A 27,213-nucleotide genomic window follows, 5' to 3' on the forward strand; every position below is an offset into this window, starting at 1 on the left:
AAAAAATTTTGCGAAAGTTTAATTTTATTAAACAATTTTAAGTATGTATATTTTTTTAAAATAACTAATAAAAATTTTAATTATTAATCTTCGGAGTAAGAAACATGAATACATTAGAATTTTACTCTTTATAATATTCAATTATTAATCAATTATTAAATTAAAATACTTTGAAAATTCTATTTGTTAAAAAGTTTCTAATGAATTTCTTTAACAAATTTAATTACATATTTTCAGTCGAATTTCACAATATTTCTATTAACTCCATAATTTTTTTTAAATTTATTTACATAATATATTTGAATTGGTAACTGATTTTTTATCATCAAATTAATTATTTTTAACTAACTTAAATTTAGAGAACAGTATAAATATCTATAAAAATTGAAATAAAAATTGATTTTTTAAAAACAAATTAAAATAATAAAACTTTTTTAATTTTTGTGAAAAAATTCCCGGTTCGGTATAAAATTCCCGGCTAATTCCCGGTTTTTCCCGGTCAAATAAAATTCCCGGTTATTTCCCGGTTTTCCCGGAATTCCCGGTTAGTAGACACCCTGCGAAATTCTTCAATTATTTATTAGAAAATAAAAATTTCAAATAATTTTAAAATAAATTCAATTAAAATTTTTCAAAAAAATCAATTCTATAAAATTGTTAATTAATTTAATAAAAAATTCAGATTACCAAATACTTTAATTTAAAACCTTTTCAAAATTATTTGAATTCAAAATTATTTTTAATTATTTACATAAAAATTCATGCAATAATGCTTTTAATCTTCAATTATAATCTCAAATTTTAATTGAAATTCATTTTTCAATCAATTTTTATTATAAAATTCTACGAGAATTCAATTATTTAAATATGAAAATAAATAATTTACTGAATAATTGAATTTTTCTCAAAATTGAATTCTCATAAAGAACTTTTTAAACAAATTTTTAAATAATTGAACTTTTTCGACGAATTTCAATAAAATGTTTGAATAATAATTACATTTTTCCAGGAATTTGATTAAAATTTAATTAAAATTAATTGAAATTCTGCAACAAGTTTTTTTATTCATGAAAATAATTTAATCTCTTGTAAAAAATTTGATTTATGAAAATAATTGAATTATCGCGAAGAAATTTATAAAAAATTTATGTAAATTTGCGAAATTCATGTGAAATTTTTATTATTTATGAAAATAATTTAATGTTTTCTTAGAATTTTATAAAAAAATTTTTTAAATAATTTAATTCTTTTGAACAATTTTTATTAAAATAGTAGATATTAAAAATCATTGAATTGAGGGAAGTTTTTGAAAATATTTGAACATTTGCCAAGAATGTTATTAAAATTTTTAAAAATAATTAAAGATTTGACAAGAATTTTATTAAAATTTTTGAAAATAATTGAATTTTGGAGAAGAATTTAATTATTCCTAAAAATAATTGAAATCTTGACGAAAATTTAAAAAATTTTTAGAAAATAATTGAATTTATGCGAAGAAATTTATTAAAATTGTTTAAAATAATTGAATTTTGGAGAAGAATTTAATTATTTCTAAAGATAATTGAAGTTTTGACGAGAATTTTTGAAAATTTTAGAAAATAATTGAATTTATGCGAAGAATTTTATTATACTTTTGAAAATAATTGAATTTCTGTAATAATTGATAACTTTTCCAAAATTTAATTTTTTCTAGAACTTTAATAAAAGTCCCTGAATTTTCATGATCAATTTCCCTTAATTTCCTGATCTGTGGCCACCCTGTAAAAATCAATTCTATTAAAAATATTGCGAAATTAAAGTACAGGATAAAATAAGATTTCCCTTTTACAAGTTACCACATGGGGAAATTCACACACGTTGAGAAAAGTCTATAAATAAAAGTAATACAAATATAAAAGTCTATAAATAAAAAGATAATAAGCGGTGATAAATAATCTCCCTAATGATGCAACAATTTCTCCACATAATAAATAACCCGCAACATTTTAGTGGACAGTAAATAATGTCTCTATCTAATTTTTTTTCCCCAACACAGTATCAACGATAATGAAGTGGAACGAAGTGCTAGTTGTTTTATGGATCATCTTTTCACCTTCGATTGCAGTTTCCTCTTCCTGGAGACCAGTTGTGCCATCGTCGCAACTGAGCATTTTTAATCATGATTCTTCGTCACTGTCATCATCATCGTCCTCAATTTACGGAAATTCACCGTTTGAAAGTGAAAATTATTTCGGTCAAGAAAATGATCAGTGCGCCCTTTACAAGGTCTCAATGAATCAGCAATTATATTTCGAGGTAAGAAAAATTTACTAATATCAAATGTGTAATAGAAATGGTATCGAGAATAGTTATAAAATAGAGGAGATTATGTATCAACCTTGATTATCTCAAGGCAAAAATCTTTTCTTTCATAATAACGCGATTGTGTTTCCCATGAAAAATTATTATATTTCAAATTCCCCGACGCAAATTATCTCATAGGCAAACAACTATATATATGTTTCACACACCATGCGAGGTTTGTTCCACTCGCGACCTGTTTATATTTATTGCACCTGCTTTACTTGTTCACTCCAGTTTTCTAAGGCAAACATTCATATCATTTAATTTTTGCTCCGCGGGGCATACACAATTATTATCGAAAGACCATTCAGAGCTGCAACGCATTCACGATGGAATTTCATTATGAAATCAATATTATATTCTTCAAGATTCTATTTTTATTCCTTTTCAATTTGTCCTTTTATATTTCTTTTCTCGCATTTGCACTCATTTTTTCAATTTTTCATTTCTTATCAGTTTTCCTTTTCTTCCACATTAAATTCGATTTGTTCAAGATTCATTCCCCGGGAAAACAATATTTCTTGCAAAATATCTTTGATACCTTTCGATCCTTTTAAAGTCACTTCTACATTTTTCAAGAAGCTTTTCAAAACAGTCTTGTTTCCGAAAATTTTAGATTTTAGTAGTTTTGAAAAAATTAAAAATACAAAAAAAATATAGTTAAACTTTATGATACCTATTTATTTTTCCACAGGAATTGAAATATTTTAAATAATTTGAATAATTTTCAAGAATCTTTATAAAATATTCAAGAATAATTTCATTTTTCGAAGAATTTAAATAAAATTGTATTAAAATAATTAAAAATAATTTAAATTATATTAAATTAAATTAATTAAATAATTCGATTCCTGTGAAAAGAGTTTATCACAATTTTTAAAAATAAGTGATTTCTGGCAACAAATTTTTCTAAACTTTTTAAAAATAATTCAGTTTTATTAAGAAATTTTAATCAAATTGTATTTAAAATTATTTAATTTTTCCGAAGAATTTGTTAAATTAAGAAAATAATGGATTTCTTGCGACGAATTCTACTATAACTTTTTGAAAATAATTGAATTTGTTAGGAAGAATTTCATTAAATTCTAATAAATAAATAATATCAAAATTTTTGTTAATAATTAATTTTTTTCGAAGAATTCTAATAAAATTGTTAAAAATAATAATAATAATAATAATGGAAATCCTGCGATGAGTTTTATAAGTCATGGGAATAATTGAATTTTTGTAACGAATTTTAATTAAATTGTATTTAAAATAATTTAATTTTTCCAAAGAATTTTTTAAACTAAGAAAATAATGGATTTCTTGCGACGAATTCTTCTAAAACTTTTTGAAAATAATTAAATTGTTACTGAGAATTTCATTAAATTAATTTGTTTTGAAGAATTTTAATAAAATTGTTAAAAATAATAATAATAATGGAAATCCTGCGATGAGTTTTATAAGTCATGAAAATAATTGAGTTCCTGAGAAGACAATTATTATTATTATATTATTATTACTGCTTTTATTTTTATTAATAATAATAAACAGTAATATTAAGTATTACTTTTATTCACCATATATTTATTTTTATCTCATTTTAATTTAATCAGATCCATTATAAAAAAAAATCTAGGAAGTATAATAACAATTGGAAATTAATAATAATAGGAAATTAGTAATAGAAAATTAATAATGGTTAATTAACACTTATTTAATCAGTGATTTGCATTAATAATAATAATCGCACTTTCTATTATTGAAGAGTCAGAGTATAATGTAGGAATTATGCAATTACTCTGTACTTTCCAAAAAAATATTGTTTCTCATTCAGGATCCTGGTTTTTTTTTATGACCAAGAATGACGAGTTGAAAAATATTTTCGGAAAGGCCCCGTGAAAGTATATCTCCGTATAGGATCCTGGTGCAATTAAATGTTACTTGATTTCGAGTTTAAAAATTCCAAAGTACTTAAAAGTCACCAGTCCAGCAAATCGTTGCCATACAAGTTTAATTACCCCATAATTAGCACACTCATCATCATCATTTAAATTTTTCCCCTCTTCATTTTATATTTCTCACCTTTTTATCCATTTTTTAAGCGATTAATTCGATTCGTTTTTTAGAGGACGATAAATTTAATTTAGCACCGTTTTTATTTTTACAAAAATTTTTTTTACAAATTTTTTTACTTTAATATCTAGTTTTTATTGATTTCTACTTTATTCGTGAATCTTTTTGTGAATATTTGATAAATTTTTTCTTTCTCGCATAACAGAATAAACTGCGAGGTATTAAAAAGCTGCAGCTTAAATTTACAACGAAAGAAGATTAAACTAATCCATTTTTTTATTTTTTCGCAAACAAAAAGATGGAAAATATTAATCCAAAAAACTTTTTATTCTTTTTTCGAATTTCGAATTTTTAAAAACTTTATAGTTTACTCTGTATATAAAATCACAGTTATCTAAGGATAGAAAAAGAAAAAAAAAAGTAAAAAAAAATGTCTTATTTAAATAATTATTTAACTAGACCAGTATTGCAATCAATTAGCACTATTAGTATTAAATTATTCAAGCATTGGGTACTAAATTTGCATTTACGTCAATTTTAGTCAATTTACGTAAAGTGCAATGAATCATAAAAAAAACAATAGAAAAGTAAATGTCTGCTAATTGAATTAAAGTATATACTTGAAGAAATAACACCTTCAACTTTTTCCTCGAATTTAACGAATTGAATTTCTAATCTCATCCTCAAAAGAATTACATAAAAAAAAGTTAGTTTTAAAATAATGTAATAAATTGCCGACAGCCTTGCTCAACGAATTCCATTATCGAGTAGTCTTACTTGCACACGAACCTGTTGCAATATTTTTCTCACTTATACCCGAGTAGATGTATGTAAAGAATTATATAGCGCAGAGCAGTTTTTCCTATGCAAAAATAATTCCCGCAAAACGTAAATGTAACATAGTAGAGATGCAGTGAATGCGTCCAGAGAATACAGAGAGATTGAGAATATTATGAATAGCCGAGTCATGAAATATTTACCCACGTAACATATAGTTTTGTTTAATTTAACTATATAGCATAACTAGGTGTTGTAATATATATACATATGATATATACAACAAAACTTAAATTATAGGAGAAAAAAATAAATAAATTATTTTAACCTAACTGTGCGAATTTCAAATGTATTTTATCAACTATACAGGCAGTGGAGTATTTATGTTATACGGTTATGTAAAGCACTGTTAAAGTAATTATGACAAAATGTGTGTACTCTAGGAATTTAATTATTTTATCAGTTAAAGTGGATTAATTTCGAGATTTAGTTTTCTAACTTCACAATTTTAAATATTTAAGTTCATTTATTCGTTCAGTTTTTCTAAAACCTCTCCAATTGCTATTATACTTCCTATTTTTTATTTTCTGAATCTGATAAAATTAAGATGAGACAAAAATAAATATATGTCTAATAAGTAATACTAAATATTATACTATTTATTTTTATATTAATACTCATTGCATTCAGGTAATCTGTTCGCAGTATAAAGTTAGTTGCTGTTTGTTTTTTTCTTTACAAACTTTTTAAATAATTTTCCTTTTTAAATGTTTTCAATTCTAAAATTAATATTCTAAAAATCATTGAATTCTAGCAAAGTATTAATCAAAAAATTGGAAAATAATTGAATTCCTTTAAAGAATTTTATTATTTACAAAAATAATTGAATTCTTTTGAGAAAATATAATTAAAATTGTATTGAAAATAATTTAATTCTTGGCAAGATATTTATTAAAATTCTTTAAAATAATTGAATTGTTTTGAAGAATTTATTTCAATTCTCTTGGAAATAAAAAAGGTTTTTTAAAATAATTTTTACTGAAAATTTTGAAAGGAATTGAATTTTATGAAGAATTAAATTATTTCCTGTAATTGTAATAAAATTCTTTAGTCAATTTATAAATAATAAAAATCTTCTTAAAAAATTAAATTATTTTTATATAAATAATAAAATTCTTATGAGGATTTCACTTATTTTCAATACAATTTTAATTAATTTCTTCGAAAATTTCCATTATTTTTTAAAATCTTGTAAAAATTCTCCAAGAAAATTCAATTATTTTTAAAAATTATTGAATTTTTCATAGAAGTTCAATTATTTAAAAAACTTTTAATAAAATCGAATTCAATTATTTTTAAAAATAATGAAATTTTCGCTGGAATTCAATTATTTTAAAAAACTTTAATAAAAATCTTGCTAAGAATTAAATTATTTACTTACAATTAAAATTGTACTGAAAATAATTTAATTCTTAACAAGATTTTTATTAAAATTCTTTAAAATAATTGAATTTGTAGAAAATTAAATTCCTTTAAACAATTCTATTAGAGTTTTTGTAAATAATTACATTTTGTTTGAAGAATTTCATTAAATTTCGTAAAAACAATGTAATTTTTTTAAAGTAATTTTAATTGAAAATTTTGAAAATAATTGAAATTTACATAAAATTTTATTAAAAACTCTTGAGAACAATTGTATTGTTTAGAAAAATTTTATTACAATTTTTAAAAATAATTGAGTCTGTTAGAGAAATTTTATTGAAATTATATTCAAATATAATTGAATTTTTTCCTAGAAATTTTATTAAAATTGTATTGAAAATAATTGAATTTCTCAGAAGAATTTTATTATTTACAAAAATAATTGAATTCTTGGCAAGAATTTTACAAAATTCATAAAAATAATTGAATTGTTCAAAAAAATTTTATCAGAATTATTGAAAATAATTGAATTTAAATAATATTTTTAAAAATAATTGTATTCTTTCGAGAAATTTAATTAAAATTATATTGAAAATAATCAAATTCCTCCGAATTATTTTTTTATTTATGAAAATAATTTAATTATTGCTGAGAATTTTACAATTCATAAAAATAATTAAATTGAAAATAATAATTTTTTTTAAAAAAAATTTTATAAAAAAATTGTCGAAAATAATTGAATTTATATTAAAATTCTTTAAAAAGTAATCGAATTTAATTAATGTTTTTAAAAATAATTGTATTCTTTCGAGAAATTTTATTAAAATTGTTTATGAAAATAATTGAATTTTTCAGAAGAATTTTATTATTCACAAAAATAATTGAATTCTTGCTAAGAATTTTACAATTTATAAAAAGAATTGAATTGTTTTGAAGAATTTTTGATCAAAATCGGAATTTTATTAAATATTTTGAAAAAAATTATTTTTTTTTAAATAGAATCTCATCAATATAATTGAATTTGTATTAAAATTCTTTAAAAAGTAATCGAATTTAATTTTAATTTTATTAAAATTGTAGAGAAAATACATAATTGACTTGCTCTAAAAATTATTATTATTTATGAGAATAATGAAATTCTTGCGACTAGTTTTATTAAAATTGTTGAATAATAATAAACAGGAATATTTAATATTATGTAGTTAATTAGTGAATTCTTTAAATAAATAAAAATAGTTTGTTAAATTTTGAAATAAAATTTCTTTCCATATAGTAAATATATTATTCTAATTATTTTATTATTATCATTAGTATTATTAATACCAGAGCGTAATGAAAATGCAACTGTATCTGAGAATGTTTCTATACTGCGCAAAGTCAAACAATTAATTATTATTAATTGTTAATTAAAATAGCATTCTCTATGAAATAAAGGAAATTTATTTAACATAAAGATTAGTATCCAGTGAAACGCTAACGACCAAAAAGAAGCATAAACGCGGTATTTAAGCCAAAAGGGGAATAAATTTAATTTAATTACGATTAATTAAGTTATATAACGAACGAATGACTAATTGAATTTAATTTTCCAGTACATACAATACAAAATTGATTTTCCATCGATGAAGGAGTTTACCCTGTGCATGTGGACGAAATTCAAGAATCACACAAACGAACATCCACTTTTCTCCTATGCAGGTATTTAATAACTTTATAAAATAGGAAAATAAAATAATCTAAATCACTAATTGCGTTCTTAAGTAACAATTTATTGTTTCAAATGGAAAGTACAACTCGAGTATAATAATTAAATAATTAAAGTCAATAAAGTCAAGGTCCTGTTTTTCAACGAAAAAAAAATCTTATTTCAAATTCTAGAGACTATTCCATTTTTTTTTTATTGCAATTGAACGAGAATAGGCATTAGTAGGAACGTGATTTGGAATTAGCATGGAATTTAAAATTTACATACTTGTTTTTCGCGATTCCAGTGGGTATTCAACCTCGGGGTATATTATCCTGGGTAGCCAACACTGCTAGGAGTTCGTATTACATGCTCAACATAGATGGGCATAACCTTTATAGATTAAATTATCCTTTAAGATTGAATAAATGGTACCACTCCTGTCAGAGTTGGAACGGACATACGGGAGAATGGCAGATCTGGGTCAACGACGAGCGTGTAGGTCGCGGGTTCAATAACAGGGTAAGTTTTTAAAGTCTTCGTTTCAATCTAATAACTCCCGCAATTTTGTAATACAATAACGAGACTAGGCGCACTCTCCTGTGTGTACCCAAGTCATTTATTGTCGGTTTAGTTGTTGTTTTAATCCGACACTTAAATCAGCTTTGCCACATTTTTCTCCCACGAGTTTTATAATATACACTCTTCACGTTCGAACACAAAGTAAAGGGAGAGAAAAAAAATTCTATTTCAAAAAATAATTGTCCTGCACGTTCAACTGAAGGAAATAATAAAATTCTAATCATAGTTTTCTCAAAACTGAATCAAATTGACAACAAAAATTTACATCATTTTGTAATTTTTGGTTTACTTAAAACTCTAATTTACTTACTCTCTAAATTCGAATTAGTAAAAATATTTACTAATTTGAATTAGTGACTGACTTTTTGCTTTTAAAATTTAAATTTAGTAAATTTTACTAATAAATTAGTAAAAACTGCTATTAATTAGTAAAATTTACTAATTCAAAAGCAAAAAGTCTGTTACTAATTCTAATTAGTAAATATTTTTACTAATTCAAATTTAGAGAGTATAAATTAAATTTTTAATTATTATAAAACATGAAGAAATGGATAACTCCGAGTCTTCAACTCGAAGTCATCAATTTCTTCATGTTTTATAATAATTAAAGATGGCCTGGTGATAAAATCATTTATTGAAAATGCATTGAAAATAATTGAATTTGTAGCGAAAAGTTGTAATGAAATTTTTAAAAGTAATTAAATTCACTGCGAAAAATTTTTCAAAAATAATGGAGTTTCTTTAATAATTTTAATTGGAAATTTTCAAACTATGTACTTGAATTTTATGAAGAATTTCTTTCGAGTTTTTAAAATAATCGTATTTTTTAATAATTTAAATTAAACATTTAATTATTGAATTTTATTAAAATTTTTATGAAATAATTAAATTCTTTCAAAGAATAGATACTATTAAAGATTTTTATTAGAGCTTTTATAAATAATGTAGTTTTTGAATAATTTCAATTGAAAATTTTGAAAATAATTGAATTGAACAAAGAATTTTTTCAGCATTTTAAAATAATTTTTGCAATGAATTTACTTTGAAAGGATTTCTTGACAAGAATTTATTTCAAATTTATGAAAAAAAATTGAAATTCTGTGAAGAAATCAATTACTTATGAAAAAAATTGAATTCTTGACAAGAATTTGTTACAAATTTTTGAAAATAATTGAAATTCTCCGAAAGGTTCAATTATTTATGAAAAAATGGAATTCTTGACAAGAATTTGTTTCAAATTTTTAAAAATAATTGAAATTCTCCGAAAAATTCAATTATTCATGAAAAAATGGAATTCTGGGCAAGAATTTGTTTCAAATTTTTAAAAATAATTGAAATCTTCGGAAAAATCCAATCATTTATGAAAAAAATTGAATTTTTAGGAAGAATTTTATTAAAAATTTGAAACATAATTGAATTTTTGCGAAGAATTTTATTACTTTTGAAAATAATTGAATTTCTGCGAAGAATTTGTAACTTCTCCAAAATTCAATTTTTTTTAGTGTTTTTAACTAAAATTCTTATAAATCCATTATTTTTCATAATTTTTGAGAAAGTTCTTTGAGAATTTTCAAAATCATTTATTCAATTTTACAAAATTTCAATTATTCGGAAATTCTTCAATTAAATATATAAATATATAAATATTAAAAATAAAAACTTTAAATAATATAAAAAAGTCCGTAATTAAACTTTCTAAAAAAAAATTTATTCCACAGAATTGTTAGTTGAGAATTTGGAAAATTCAAATTTTCAAAGATTTGAATTTAAAACCTTTTCAAAATTCAATTTATTTCTAAAATTTTTACTGAAATTCATTTTTGAATCAATTTTTATTAGAAAATTATACTGGAATTTAATTATTTGAATACGAAATTAAATAATTGAATGTTTCTCAATTTCCATAAAGAATTTTATCAATAAATTTTTAAATAATTAAATTCTTTCGACGAATTTTAATAAAATTGCATTGAAAATAATTGAACTTCTCCTATAAATTTTATTATATTTCTGAAAATAATTGAATTCCTAAAAAATATCTTATTATTTACGAAAGTAATTGAATCTCTGTAAAATTTTTATTATTTTTGAAAATAATTGAATGATTGCGAAGAAATTTATAAAAAAAACTTATAAATAATTGAATTCCTGTGGAATTTTTATTATTTTATGAAAATAATTAAAGGTTTGCCTATAATTTTATTAAATTCTTTTTGAAATAATTCAATTCTTTTGGAACATTTTATTAAAACATTAGATATTAAAAATAATTGAATTGAGGGTAATTTTTGAAAATAATTGAAATTTTGCCAAGAATTTTTTTGAATTTTTTGAAAATAATTGAATTGAGAAGAAGAATTTAATTATTTCTAAAGATAATTGAAATTTTTACTAGAATTTATTAAAATTTTTGAAAATAATTGAATTTTGGAGAAGAATTGAATTTTTGCAAAGAATTTTATTACTTTTGAAAATAATTGAATTTCTGCAATCATTTGTAATTCCTCTAAAATTCTCCAAATTATATCGTACAATTTACCAACTTTTCGTCATTTCTTAATCAAATTACGTCTTTTACGGACCTTTTTGAAAAATACAGACTTTTACGGACACAAAAAATAACTTTTACTTAACATTTTTAAAACAGTCTCTCTAGTCAATTACAAATCTCTTGTTACGATTGTCAGCCCTTCTAATGTTCTGCTAAAATACACAATTTCAATACAACTTTTGATACACAATAAAGAAAAAGAAAAACTAAAGCAACCGATTAAATTACAGTGAGGAAATTTCTTTCGACCGCACAAATGAGCTAGCAAACTCTGAATAATAAAAGTAATTATGCAGCGCATTACCATTATTACTGCCATGTCTTTAGTACAAAAAAGCATAATTACAATATTTAATATCACAACTATTATTTAGAATAATATAATAATTACAACAATTATTACAATAATATTATAATAATTACAACAATTATTACAAAATATTATAATAATTATAACATTTATTACAAAATATTATACGTAATATTATTTACGATCACGATAGTGACAGTGATTCGAACAACTAACGCTAATTAAAACAGAAATTGTGTATTCCACTGAACTCCTGACACGAAAATCAAGAACCCCAAGCAAAAAAACAAACCGGTCTCAACTAGACGAAGAAATTGATCGACATTAAATTATTCACTTAATTTGCCAAAAACTGAAATACGTTATTTACACAAAATACCCATAGAAGTTAATTAATATTCCGTAACTGGTTCGAGGGTCACCGGAGGTCACGGAATTCTGGAAAGTCCAGGGAGTTTAAAGCAAAAAAAAAAACGGTCAGGGAAAGTTAGGAATTGTCCTGAAAACACACGAAGGAGAGAATCAGTTCGCAGTTTAAAGATCCGCAGAAACAGAAATTATTGTAACAGTATTACGTGTTCAAGTCAGCGTAAAACTTTTCTTTTCATACAATATTTTTTTTTGTCCAAATTATGCTATACACAGATTTTAATCTATTTTTGATGAAATAATTTCTTTTTTTTGTCTCTAAAAATAAAAAAAAAGTCCGTTGACATTTCATATACTTTGAATTATTTAGAGCGTGCTTCAACTAAATTGATGTCAATTAATCTTTTTTTCGAGCATCTAGCGTGTGACCAGACGAGTCGCGGAGTTTTATTCATGAACTTTATGAATTTATGACTTTGAAACAGAAAAAAAGATAAAAAAAAGTCGACCGCATCTGAATTTTTCATCGAACAATTGAAATGAAACTCTAATTATGAAAATAATTAATAGATATCTTGTAGCTCTGATTATATAAACACTCGCGCGGGGAGATTTAAAAATTCATTAATATCCTCTAATTATAGCTGGGAAAATAGACACCTCACAGTCTGTAATTAGTGAGATTAGTTCGGGATAAAACTTTTTCATTAATTTTCACATTTTTCGTTATCAAATCTTGTACGACTAATTTTTTTCTCTCTTTCCTTTTCAATGTTTTTATGGAGAAAAAAAACGAAGACAGATATTTTATTTTTAACCGAGAAAAGAAAATATTTATAAATGTTTATAAAAGGAAAATTAGATTCTGCTCGTGAGAGGTAAGGATAAATGTATCTTTAACAGCTAATAAGACGAAAATAACTTTTTAACGGCTCGCAAGAAGAAAATTATATTTCCTCCAATATTAAAAGTTAAAGTTAACTTTTTTTTTATTTTAAATCGTTAAAAGTATTTTTTTTCTTCTCTTTCTTTAATTTTAACGAGCCAAAAAAGTCGCTTTAGTCGATTAAAAATAGAAAAAAAGTCGAAAAAATGATTTATTTAATTCAGTATTGTCACAAAAAATTTTATCTTCAATTTCCCTGATTCTTCACTGATTCAAATCAAATTAATTCAAATTCAATTATGCAAAACTCGAAAAAATTCTGAGAATTAGTTTTTTCAAAAAATATTTTAATATTATTTTTACAACCTAAAAAAATGTAGTATTTTGTTGCAAAAATGGGAAGAACCCATTTTTTAAAATTAATTCCTTCTTGTATTTATTTTCAAAAAGATTATTATTTTTGCTACCGTTAATTTTTAGTTGAAAATTTATTTTTATTTACTATCAAACACTTATTTACTTGAGACAAATTTGATCTTGTTACAAATACTGGAAAAAAATGTTGCAAATTGTTCTTAAAAAAAATACCCCTTGTTATTATGTCCAAATGGTCCAAATGAATCGTTATTTACATTTTTCTTACACTTTACGAACAATTTTAATGTCTTATAATAAACTTTCTTGTTCGAAAAACATTATAGAAAACTTGTAAATGGGGAAAATATCTTTCTTGTTCCTAAAGGATATTTATTAACATTCTTTCCTTAAATTGTAAAAATTATCAATAAAGAATTTACATTTCCGTCAATAATCATTTTTTTCTCAATTTCTTTTGCAAAACAAATAGTTTTTTAATTAAAATTATTCAAAATTCAATTTTTCTGAAATTTTACTTTAAAACCTTTCGAAATTCAATTATTTATAAAAAAAAAATTGAGAACGCAAATCTTCTAATATTCAATTATTTTTGTAATTTTTAAGAAAAATTATTTAAAGTCCAAATTTTCTAAAATCTTAATTTGAAACTCTTTGCAATTCAATTATTTATAAAAATTGAAAACGTAAATATTTCTAAAATTCAATTATGCTCTAATTTTTAAGAAAAATTATTTAAAATACGAATTTTCTGAAATTTTACTTTAAAACCTTTTTAAATTCAATTATTCATCAAAATTACAAACGGAAATGTTTCTAAAATTCAATTATTTTTGTAATTTTAAAGTAAAATTATATTTGAAATACTTTCCAAAAATTTCAATTTGAATCCTTTTGAAATCAAATTATTTTTGTCGTGATTTAGTTATTTAATTATTTATTTATTTAAAATCCGAATTTTCTAAAATTTCAATTTGAAACCTTTTGAAATTTAATTATTCATCAAAATTATAATAACAAATATTTCTGAAATTCAATTATTTCAGTCATTTTTAGGTAAAATTATATTTGAAATACAAATTTTCAAAAATTTTTATTAGAAACCATTTGAAGTTTAATTATTTTTGAAATTTTTAAGAAAAATTATTTAAAATACGATTTTCCTGAAATTTTACTCTAAAACCTTTTGAGATTCAATTATTTATAAAAATTGCAAACGAAAATATTTCTAAAATTCAATTATTTTTGTCATTTTTAAGAAAAATTAATTAAAATCAGAATTTTCAAAAATTTTAATTTGAAGCCTTTTGAAATTCAATTATTTAAAAATTGCGAACGCAAATATTTCTAAAATTCAATTATTTTTGTAATTTTCAAGTAAAATTATATTTGAAATTCAAATTTTCAAAAATTTCAATTTGAAATCTTTTAAAATTAAATTACTTTGCCATTTTTAAGAAAAATTATTTAAAATCCGAATTTTCTAAAATTTTAATTTGAAACCTTTTAAAATTTAATTATTTATAAAAATTGAAAACGCAAATATTTCTAAAATTTAATTATTTTTGTCATTTTTAAGTAAAATTATTTAAAATTCGAATTTTCTAAAATTTTAATTTGAAGCTTTTAGAAATTCAATTATTTATAAAAATTGAAAAACCAAATAATTCTAAAAGTAAATTATCTTTGTCATTTTTGAGTAAAATTATTTAAAATCCGAATTTTCCAAAATTTTAATTTGAAATCTTTTGAAATTCATTTAATTATTCACAAAAATTGCAAACGAAAATATTTCTAAAATTCAATTATTATTTTTGTAATTTTTAAGTAAAATTTTATTTGAAGTAAAAAATGTCAAAAATTTCAATTTGTAACCTTTTGAAATTTAATTATTTTTGAAATTTGTTAAGACCAAATAGGGATTTTTATCCTCCCACACATAAGAAAGAAAAGGAAAATTATAATAAGGTTAGAACAAGATATTCTTGATTCGTATCACGAGAGCTAAACTTTCCTGTTGGCAAACGTGAAAAATAGACTTTCGTATCATTTGTAATATGAAAAATGGCATTTTTCACTTGTGCTCATACACATTGAATGTCATGAATAAATCTATTTTGATTTCCCCTCGCCCATATAAGAAATTGATCGTTCTGATTTCCGTCTTAGATAAAACTCGACACTTCCAATTTTCTCGGACTCAATCCTGGCTCATGTCCAGACTTACACCATAACAAATAGGCGTTTTACTCGCGTGTGATTACAGGTCGTCAATATATATATATTTCAAGTACACGCGCGCATTATTTTGTATAAACATTTTTTTTTTTTTTTTTTTTTTTTTTTCTTGCACGTTCTCGAAAGTTAGCGCGGCGTAACCGGCGAAAGTATTTGCAACGATGCTAAAGCAGCAGTTATTTCGGTTAGTCACGGTAGTCAAGTGGTCTATGGCATTGTTTACACGTACGACTCATATAAGATCTTTTCATTTCTATTGTCTTAATGTAATCTCTCACTAAACGCGCAAAGAATTATTTCGCTGAGTACGCTTCCGGCACTTTCCGATCACACGTTTTATCCGCACTATTGTATACGCACCGCACCATCAGCATCATCATCAACATCATCATCATTTACATGTATATATACACAGATTTGCCGCGGCCGTCAAACTCAGCGAACCGTAAAAGTGATATGATCACTAACCAGTTAGAAAGTCATTTTTTTCAAATCGCAACTGATGCGGAAACCTTTTATAATATATGTAATTATCAGAAATTATATGGCTAAACGCATCCATTTTTAGTAAACTGTAAACCTTGAAAACTTTTTAAAGTTTCAAATTTATATTTTTAAACTTGACGATAAAAGGAGAATTTTTTCATAATTTAAATTGCGATATTACGTGGACAAATAAGGTTACTGAAAAGTATTATTTTTATCGAGCGTTACGGTAATTAAGTGTTCATTGATCCTCTCAAAGAAAAAAAAACTTCAAAGTTCATTAACTTTTTTCCAATTCCGGTTTCTGCGTTACAATTATAATCAAATATAGTCTCTACTACTCCTTTTCATCAATTTGTAAAATTCCAAAGATTTTAATTCGTATTTGCAATAATCACTCACTGAAATGCATTTTACAGTTGGTTGGACACGTGATAAAAGGAGGGGGAGTCGCGATTTCCGGACAAGAGCAGAGACAACTCGGAGGCGGATTCCTCGAAGGAGAAGGAGCACCTCCTGGTAATTATTCGATTGTTAATTCAAATTTGCCACGCAATGATTGGATTTTACATTTCCCTGACTATTCCTGACTAATTTTTCGCAAATCTTCTGAATATTCAATTATTTTTTTTTAATTTTCAGGAAAAATTATTTAAAATACGAGCATTTTCTCTAAATTATAAACTTTTTTTTTATAAACTTCTTTTTCGTTGAAAAATTCTGGGAAAATTCAAAAATATAAACAAATATTTTATTTCACTCTAAAAATAATTGTGTACAATAAAAAATAACTATTGATGTTTTCGAATCATTTTACAATTAAAGATATTCGAAAATTATTCAAAAACATCAATATTTTTTTTTAATCGAACTTCTCTAAAATTATTTTTAATATTTCAATTCTCCTCTAGAATTTTTAAGTAAAATTCATCAATTATTTTTAATCATTTTTAAAAAAGTTCCTTGTGAATTCAATTATATATTCAATGAAAAAGAAAGTTCGCCTTAATTATTTCTGAAATTCATTTAATTTGCAATTCAATTTCATGAAATTTCAACAAATTGAATTTTTTTTAATTAAATATATAATATTCAAAACTTTAAATAATTTCAAAAAGAACTATTAAATTAAATTTTTTAAAAAATAACTTCTTTAGAATTTTTAATTAAAATTATTAAAAATTAAAATTTACCGAAATTTTAATTTAAAACCTTTTGAGATTCAATTATTTATGAAAATTGTAAACGCAAATCTTTTAAATCAATTATTTTTGTAACTTTTAAGAAAAATTATTTAAAATACGAATTTTCTAAAATTTTAATTTGAAACCTTTTGAAATTCAATTATTTATGAAAATTACAAAAGCAAATATTTCTAAAATTCAATTATTCTTGTAAATTTTAAGAAAAATTGTTTAAAATACGAATTTTCTGAAATTTCACTTTAAAACCTTTTAAAATTCCATTATTTATAAAAATTTCAAACATAAATATTTCTAAAATTCAATTATTCTTGTCAATTTAAAGAAAAATTATTTAAAAAACGAATTTTCTAAAATTTTAATTTGAAACCTATGGAAATTAAATTCTTCATCCAAATTGTAAATGAAAATATTTCTAACATTCAATTATTTTTGTAATTTTTAAGAAAAATTATATTTGAAATATAAATTTTACAAAAATTGCTGAAAATAATTGAAAATTCCTCTGAAAAATTTTATTATTCATGAAAATAATTGAATTCCTGTAAAGAATTTTATTGTTTATAAAAATAATTGAATTTTTGCGAACAATTTACTAAAATTTTTGAAAATAATCGAATTCTTAAAAAAATTGTTAACAATAGTTGAAAATTCCTCTTTAGAATTTTATTATTGAAAATAATTGAATTCCTTTGGAGAATTTTATTGTTTATGAAAATAATTTAATTTTTTCGAACAATTTATTAAAGTTTTTGAAAATAATATTGAATTTTTAGAAAAATTCTTAACAGTAGTTGAAAATTCCTTTTTAGAATTTTATTATTGAAAGTAATTGAATTCCTGTGGAGAATTTTATTGTTTGTGAAAATAATTGAATTTTTGCGAACAATTTATTAAAATTTTTGAGAATAATTGAATTTAAAAAAAAAAAATTGTTAACAATATTTGAAAATTTCTCTGCAGAATTTTATTATTTATGGAAATAATTGAATTTCTGTGAAGAATTTTATTATTTATGAAAATAATTCAAATCCTGTGAAGAATTTTATTATTTATGAAAATAATTGAATTTTTACTAACAATTTATTAAAATTTTTGAAAATAATTGAATTCTTTCGAGAAATTTTATTATATTCGAGTTATAATTGAATTCCTGCAAAAACTTTTATTATTTATGAAATTAATTGATTTGTTACAAACGTTTTTGACAAATTTAATTAAAATTCTAATGAAACTAATTCAATTTTTATGTTGAATTTTATTAAAATTTGCTAAAAATAATTTAGTTGCTCCGTGAAATTGTCAAGAAAGTTGAGAAATTTCTTATGAATTCTAAAAGTTTAATATTTTTCCAGTACTTTTTTTTATAAAATTCCCTGACTTTTCCCTCATTTTCTTGATCAATTTTATTTAATCTAAATTTCCTAACCTGTGGTAACTCTTTGAATTAAAAGTGAAATTAAATTTAGTTAAATTAAAATTAAAAGTTCTAAAAACAGTTAAATAAGAATTAATTTAAGTTCAATTAATTTATTTGAATCAAATAAATTCTTTTTTCAGTATAATTACTTAAATTAAAATGAAAAGTTTTAAAAACAGTTGAGTAAGAATTAATTCCAGTTCAATTAATTAAGTTCAATTAGTCGACGAAATACTCTGAATTTTTCACTTCCAATTGTACATATAATGAATAATTTAAAAGCAACGATGTAAATTGCAGGCTCTGGTGGAATGCTTGGCGAGATAACCATGGTACAATTGTACGGTGTAGCTTTAACGGCAGGGAAAGCTCATCGAGATCATAAGCATCATCATGTTCATCATTATGAACACGATACGAGCAATAACGTCCCTCCTTCAACAACTCAAGCACCTGTAACTGGTCCTCCTTTACCAATGAATCCTTACCTAACCGGAGGACAAATAAATCATCAGGTAAGATCAAAACAAAAAAAAACAAACAAAATCACCTTCTATATCTATAATTACTTTGGAAAGTAGCAATCGAGTAAATACTCAGTCCGACTCTTAAACATCAAGAGATGAAAGATGAGATTTTCGACTAGCAAAGAAAAAAAAGGGCAAATCGTTTTCGATTTACTGTCACTTGCAGCAAAACGATCGAGAGCTGCTGAATAATCATGGAGTTAATTTACATATAACAAGCTTGAAAGGGATCACTTATGAATAAAAAAACGACCTTTGAGTTCCATGATATTAATTGGCTTCGGGAATTGTTGAAAATCATTTCTTTTTTCCTCCTATTACGAAAGTTCAATTCAACTCTTTTAATAGCAGAGCACATTAATTCCAATCAAGAATTGCTCTCACTATTTTTTAATCCATTTTTTGTCATCTTTTTTGCCAAGTTTCTAGAATTCTTGTTTGTCCTTGTTTTTTTTTCTTTCTTCAACAAAGTTTTCTAAACGTAAATATCAAAACGATTTTCATCACTGAAAATCGTTTACATTTTTTTTTGTTTCTTCGTTTAGAAAACTTCGCTGAAGAAAGAAAAAATCGAGATTTGCCAAATGTTAATGAAAAAAGAGAAGAAGAGTAGAAAACAGGAAAAATTTCCAAAAACCAAATTGTCGATGAAAGTTGAATAAATTTTTGTTTGCAGGTGAAAATTAATCCCGGTTCGCACCTTCAAATTGTGAAGAACGGTGTTACTCTACGTCATCCGACAATTCCAGTACCACAGGTGCCAGCTCAACAACCATTCCCTCCATCGAATCCTATTCCAATGCCGACTGTTTCTCCATCGCAGAATTTAATACCCGGATTCCTGCCTGTTCTCAATTCATACAAACCACAGCAACCGCAATTCTTTAGCAATAAAATTCCCCAAATTCCAAGTTTGACATCGTCAATAGCGAATCCCGTTAATGGATTTAATTTCATTGACAGAAGATATCGACACGTTGTCAGGCATCCTAAAAGTCTGTCAAAACGCGACAATCCTGACGAAAGAGCGGAAGGGAAAAATTCATCCACTGAAGATGACGACAAAGTACGTAATCAAATCAATATCAACTTTTTATTTGTCATTCATTTTATTTTATTCAACTTCATCATTTCATTTTATCGAATTTCATCATTTTATTTCTATTCGTTTCATTTTATTTTATCCAAATTTTATTTGTCAGAATTTCCTTCTCATTGATTTCATTGTTTCAAAAATTCGTTCCATTTTCATTTCTGTTTTTCAAAAAAAGTTTTGTCGATTTGAATTTAAATTAACTAGATTTTTTACTAACAGAATTCTTTTGTATTCGAATTTTTAAAGTAGAAAATGTTCCATTAGGAAAATTTCTATTTAATTCACTTTCTTTCAAATAATAACATTTATGTAAATGAATTTTTATTTAAATATAAATATTATTTTTAAAAAATGAATTAAATAGAAATTCTCTTAATTGAAAGTTTTCTACTTTTTATTTTTTTCAAATTACTTTTTTCTTTATTTAATCCATTTTTTTAAAAAATAGGTAATATTTATGTAAATGAATTTTTATTTATAGAAAAACTTAGAATTGAAAAGAATTAAACTTTCTCTGCAAACTTGAATTGATAAAAAAGTTTACTTTTTTGAATTGTAGTGACTGACTTTTTGATTTTTAATTAGTACATTTTATTAATAAATAGACACTTACAATAATTTATTGGGAAAACTTATTACTTCAAAAAGCAAAAATTAGAAAATATTACAAATAAAATAGTCATTTCTATTAATTTATTAGGAAGTTTCACTAATTCAAAGGCAAAAATAGAATTAGTAAATTTTACAAATAAATAGTAATTTTTACTAATTTATTAGGAAAATTAGTAGAAATTTCTATTTATTAGTAAAATAATTATTTCTATTAATTTATTAGAAAATTTTTTAGTAAATTTATTTAATTTAATTTAGTAAAAATTATTATTTTTTAGGAAAATTTACTAATTCAAAAGCAAAAATTATTGAAATAGTAAATTTTACTAATTTATTAAAAAAATTAGTACAAATAACTATTTACTAGTAAACTTTATTAATAAAATAGTTAGTTCTATTAATTTATCAGCAATTTTTTAGAATTTTTCAAGTTAAAAATTTTTTAAAAATATATTTAATTTAATTTAGTAGAAATTATTATTTATTAGGAAAATTTACTATTTTAAAAGCAAAAAGTATTGAATTAGTAAATTTTACTAATTTATTTACAAAAATTACACTAATTGAATTAGTTACCATAAATTTTCTAAATTAAAATTTCGATTGCACAGAAATTCTGTTAAATAATAAATCTGGTTAATTTAAATTCGAAGCAATGAAAATCGATGAAAATAAAATTCTACCAAACGAAAATCTAAACTTTCTAATAAATAAAATTCATTAAAAAAATTCATAAAAATTAAAAATTCAATTTTTTCCCCCAGGTTGCCTTCATGACAGAGAACATTTTCGGAAAGAAGAACGTGACAAAGCGAGAGAGCGAAATAAAGAGGAAACGAGCCCTGGTTCACTTATCGGACGGCTCAATCGTGGACGATGCACTACTACTGCAACAAAATTTGGGCGACGATTATTTTTCGGGTCTCGCCAATTTCGGGGCAGCACTCAAGACTCCCGAATCGAAGGAGGAGGAACGAGAACCAGCCGAGGGCGAAGTCAGACAAGTTATGGATATTTGCGACGGTTGTGCCGGTGAGCCCTTCGAGCGGGCGCTCATTTTCGGCTGGAGAAGTGTTTCCAAAAAATTATACTCAGGTGCTATGCATATTCCAACAGTGCCAGTTTGCAAAAGTTTCTAAACTCAATTCAATTTTAGTTTAAAAAAAACAAATTAAATCAGTATTGATTTTTTCTTAAACATGCAAAAGAAAATCATTATCGCGATTATTTTTTCGTGCTCGAAAACTACCTCTTGAATTAATAACGCGACTTGAAAATCCTCTGATTATAGCGCATAAGAATTTAATTTTTTTTATCAAATTTGAGATTTTATTTTATTTTATTTATTTTTTACGTCCTTTTTATACGAGCCCCATTAAATTATTCTTTATTTTTATATTTTTCCTTACAAAAGATAAATTGCGCGATTTATTGAAATTGTTTGGCGGAATTATTTGTAAAAGGAAAATAAATTGCGTGATTAGATTAGTTGTTTTTTTATGATATGAAAAATGATAATTGAGAGTGTGACAAATTATGTAACGTTTTTTTTTTAGTTTTAAGGCACAAGTTATGTCAAAACTTAGTCTGTTTTCTACGTGCTAGTTGTCTAAGACAAGTTTGCTCACCGATGTGTAAAATTAGTTTTCTCAATAGACAGATAATAGGGACAATATGGCAAAATAATGACATCGATTTTAAGAATTGCCATAAGTATTGTAGTGTAAGCTTTCTTATAGATTTGTATAGAGAAAGTATATATTGTGATGATGAAAAAATGTTTATAATAATATATACAAATCCAGGCATTTTAGTATAATTTCATGAATTTTGTTTGAAAATTAATTTCAATATTTTACGATTATTTTAATTTTCAATTCAATATTGATATTTTAATTTCAATTGAATTCAATTCAATTTCAATATTTTATTTTAATAACACAATTTTTCTAATGATTTCAAATAGAGTAAAAAAATGAATCAAAATGTTGCTTTGCAACACTTTTGATTCGTTTCTTTTACTCAATTTGAAATCCCTAGAAAATACTGTGAATTCGATTATTTTATAGTATGAAATAATGGTAAAATTAAGTGTTAATTTTGTACGAAAATAAATGCAGTCGAATTTGGATAAAATTGTTTTTTCTGGAAAGAAGTTTTTTCAAGCCACAATTTTGTAACCAAAAACATTTTATAAAAAAGTTTTTTAAAGAATAGTCTCTAAAGGTATCCGACTTTGATTGCATTTTTTCCAATTTGAAGACAATTTTCCGGCTTAATTTATTTTTTTCAAAAAAATATCAGATATTTAAATATGTTTAACTCATGTATCATGATCATTAGACTTATGTTATTTATTAAACATTAAAAATATACGATTTTCTCTTTCTTAATTCTCTTTGAATAATTAAAACCATTAAAGAAAATAAACGTTTACGTCGATGAAATTCAGTAAAAAAATTTTAACAGAGTTGCCACAAAAATAACTTCTTCAGAATTTTTAATTAAAATTTATTAAATTTCAAATAATCTAAAACTTTAATATTAAACCTTTTAATTTTGAATTTTTTATAGGTACTAATTTCTGTAATTTTTGTAACTTCTTTATAATCTTAAATTTGAATTAAAATTAAAAAAAATTGAATTATTTGAAGAATTACATGTAAATTTTCATAAATAATTAAATACTTTCAAGGAATTCAATTAAAATAGTATTGACAATAATTTGAATTCTTATAAAATTTTTTTAAAAAGAATTAAAAATTCCTCTGAAAAATTTTATTAATTATAAAAATAATAAAATTCCTACGAAGAATTTAATTAAAATTACATTCAAAATAATTTAATAAAATTCTTTTTATAAATAATAAGTATAAAACTCTTTAGATGAATTTTATTATTAATGAAAATATTTGAATTTTTACGAAGAATTTATTAAAATTAAAAAAATTAAATTCTTTCAAGATATTTTATTAAAATTAAATTTCTATAAAGACTTATTATTTTTAAAAATAATTGACTACTTGTCAATTTTTTTGTCGGATTTAATCAAAATTGTATTGAAAATAATTCAATTCTACTTTAGGATTTTGTAAAAATTTAAAAAAAAAATTTATTATTTATTATTTATTTTTTTTTTATTTATTTTATTTTTTTATTTATTTTTATTTAAAAATTTTATTAAAATTGCATTTATTATCTATTATTGATTTTCTTATGAATTGTAAAAATTTAAATTTGTATTCAATACTTTTGATAAAATTCTCTAACTTTTTCCTGATTTCCCTGACCAATTTTAATTTCCCTGACTTTTTCCTCAATTTCCTAATTTTTTTCATGAATTTCATTAATTGTGGCAACCCTGTTAAATTTTCCAACCCCAGGATTAAAAATTTGTTTCGGGAGCAATTATTAAGTTCCTTTTATCGAAAATGATTTGCTTTAATTAATTAGTTAAAATATCTTTAATTTTTTGCTTCTTGGTGTTAAAAAATCCCTTTTTGCGACGACAAAAATGTCGATGACTTCAGTTTCATTAAAAAGAAATTTAAAAAAAAATAAACGAACCGTATTTTTCCGAATGAGAAATTCTTCGAGTGTCGAGGAGAATTCGGAAATCGCGGTCACTAAGGCGAACGAGTGGAAAATTTGAGGCACTTACCTTTGATTTGTGAATGTGCTGATGTTGAAATTCGCTGTCAAATTCTGGTTCGCTGAAGTAACTTTGATCTTCCCAATGAGGCGGAAGACCAGCACCACCCGCAGGACCAAGAGGGCCTGGCATTCCATCTGAACTTTCAAATAATCGTAGCACACTTCGATCTCTGATGTCTCTCAAGTGAGATCTGGAAATTTATTTAATGTCAGATTATACAGATCTCGCCCAATTAACCAATTAAAAATTAATTAATTTATTCTCAATAATTAATTTTATTACTTGTCATTAATATTAATTTTATTAATTGTTATTAATAATTTTAAAAATATTTTTGTAATTACAGTAGAACCTCGGTTATCCGAGCCTCGATTATCCGAGATTCCGGATTATCCGAGGCACTAAACATGCTCGGATAATGCGGAATAACTCGGATAAAACGGATCGAGCGACTAAATTTGGAAAATAAATTTTACAAAACCACTATTTGTGATCATTGCATTTAAAATTTCGTCCATTTTTGTCATTTAATATTATTCTAACACTTTAAACACATGAAAAATAATTTAAAATTTTGAAATTTTCATTGGTTCCGTGTTATCCGAGTTTTCGATTATCCGAGGTACCTCTTCCCCACATTACCTCGGATAATCGAGGTTCTACTGTATTTTGTATTCTTATTTAATATTTTGCAATTATAAACAAGCGATTCGATTCCAGGAGTCAGTGGCCGAAAGAAAAATTTGTCTTTACCTTAAATCTTCAAGTTCGTAAAACATGTCCTTGCTGCTGTCGTGAATATAAACTTTAACGTGAGGACTATCTAAATATTCCATGGTGAGTTGTTTTGGGAAACTCCTGACAAATAGAGCTTTCACCGTATCTATGCTTGTAATCTCGTTGGGAAGTAAAGCTCGTTTTGTTTCGCTTCTGTATTGTAGGAACACCAGTCCTGAAAATGGAGAATTAATAAAAATTAATTATTTCGTCACTTCTTAGTAATTAATAGTGGAAAAAGGCAGTTGCAGTGAGACAAAACTTTTTAAATTAGAGTGCTCGATGTCAGTAGTAAAGAGTAGATTTAGGCAGACAGAGCAGTACTACGACAGAGTTATTATAAATATTCTGTTATTGCAGTGTCAGTAGTAACAGAAATGTTCACTCAGACAAAACTTGATAACTTCTGGTTCTTTATAAAGAAAAATTTTAAAAAACAAATTTTTAATGCTGATGCAGTTAAAATGTAATAATTCAAGGTACTATGTCTGACTATAAAATACTCTTACTACTGGTACTACGATTATACAAATTTACGACACTTAGTGAGTATTTTTTTTTCTTTAAATTTCATCAGAGTATCTATTTTTAAGAAGAGTGAAGTCAAAAAATTAGGTAAATTGTTTTTAAACAACCCAAAAATATTAAAACTAAATGACATAAAGCAGAAGAGAAAATGTTAAATTTTAGAAAATTCGTTCTTTACAAATTTTGATAATTTTCGATAATTTTTAATTTTTTACCAAAGGGTGGAGACTAATAAATAAGTAAAGTGTTTTTAAAGAGCCCAAAAATAATAAAGCTAAATGCCATAAAAGAGGAGAGAAAATGTTGAATTTTAAGAAATTCGGATTTTTGAGTTTTTGAAAATTTTCGATAATTTTAGATTTTTTACTAAAGAGTCGAGACTATTAAATAAGCAAAGTATTTTCCAAAAGCACAAAAATAATGAAGCAAAATGCCATAAAAAAGATGAAAAAATGTTGAATTTTAAGAAATTCGGATTTTTGAATTTTTGATAAATTTCGATAATTTTTTATTTTTAACCAAAGAGTCCAGCCAGTTAAATAAATAAAGTATTTTCCAAGAGCACAAAAATAATGAAGCTAAATCCTATAAAAGAGAGGAAAAAATGTTGAATTTTAAGAAATTCGGATTTTTGAATTTTGGATTATTTGGGATAATTTTGGATTTTTTACCAAAGAGTAGAGATTATTAAATAAGTAAAGTATTTTCCAAAAGCACAAAAATAATGAAGCAAAATGTCATAAAACAATAGAAAAAATGTTGAATTTTAAGAAGTTCGGATTTTTGAATTTTTGATAAATTTCGATAATTTTTTATTTTTAACCAAAGATTCCAGCCAGTTAAATAAATAAAGTATTTTCCAAGAGCACAAAAATAATAAAGCTAAATCCTATAAAAGAGAGGAACAAATGTTGAATTTTAAGAAATTCGGATTTTTGAATTTTTGAAAATTTTCGATAATTTTAGATTTTTTACCAAAGACTCGAGACTATTAAATAAGTAAAATATTTTCTAAAAGCACAAAAATAATGAAGCAAAATGCCATAAAAAAGAAGAAAAAATGTTGAATTTTAAGAAATTCGGATTTTTGAATTTTTGATTATTTTCGATAATTTTAGATTTTTTACCAAAGATTCGAGACTATTAAATAAGCAAAGTATTTTCCAAAAGCACAAAAATAATGAAGCTTAATCCTATAAAAGAGAGGAAAAAATGTTGAATTTTAAGAAATTCGGATTTTTGAATTTTTGATTATTTTCGATAATTTTAGATTTTTTACCAAAACCTCGAGACTATTAAATAAGTAAAGTGTTTT

General features: G+C 23.4%; 2 protein-coding genes across 11 annotated transcripts in view; one reads left to right on the forward strand and one right to left on the reverse strand.

Annotated features, from left to right (window-relative positions):
* The window catches only part of LOC122499219, a 30,299-nt gene extending 6,968 nt beyond the window's left edge, over positions 1-23,331 (forward strand). The window contains exons 2-8 of the mRNA XM_043607414.1: positions 2,036-2,295; positions 8,193-8,298; positions 8,592-8,806; positions 16,501-16,600; positions 19,004-19,218; positions 19,907-20,296; positions 21,703-23,331. Coding sequence (XP_043463349.1) covers positions 2,047-2,295; positions 8,193-8,298; positions 8,592-8,806; positions 16,501-16,600; positions 19,004-19,218; positions 19,907-20,296; positions 21,703-22,077 — 1,650 coding nt within the window. The 5' untranslated portion in view covers positions 2,036-2,046 and the 3' untranslated portion in view covers positions 22,078-23,331. The remainder of the gene's footprint in view (positions 1-2,035; positions 2,296-8,192; positions 8,299-8,591; positions 8,807-16,500; positions 16,601-19,003; positions 19,219-19,906; positions 20,297-21,702) is intronic.
* The window catches only part of LOC122499218, a 119,378-nt gene that overhangs the window by 46,331 nt on the left and 45,834 nt on the right, over positions 1-27,213 (reverse strand). For all 10 annotated transcript variants that reach the window (XM_043607406.1, XM_043607404.1, XM_043607403.1 and 7 more), the window contains 2 exons: positions 25,347-25,545; positions 24,600-24,783 (listed from right to left, as the gene is read on the reverse strand). In XM_043607406.1, the coding sequence (XP_043463341.1) occupies positions 24,600-24,783; positions 25,347-25,545 (383 nt within the window). The remainder of the gene's footprint in view (positions 1-24,599; positions 24,784-25,346; positions 25,546-27,213) is intronic.

This window comes from Leptopilina heterotoma, unplaced genomic scaffold (genome assembly GCF_015476425.1).
Source record: "Leptopilina heterotoma isolate Lh14 unplaced genomic scaffold, ASM1547642v1 Lhet_166, whole genome shotgun sequence".
NCBI lineage: Eukaryota > Metazoa > Arthropoda > Insecta > Hymenoptera > Figitidae > Leptopilina > Leptopilina heterotoma.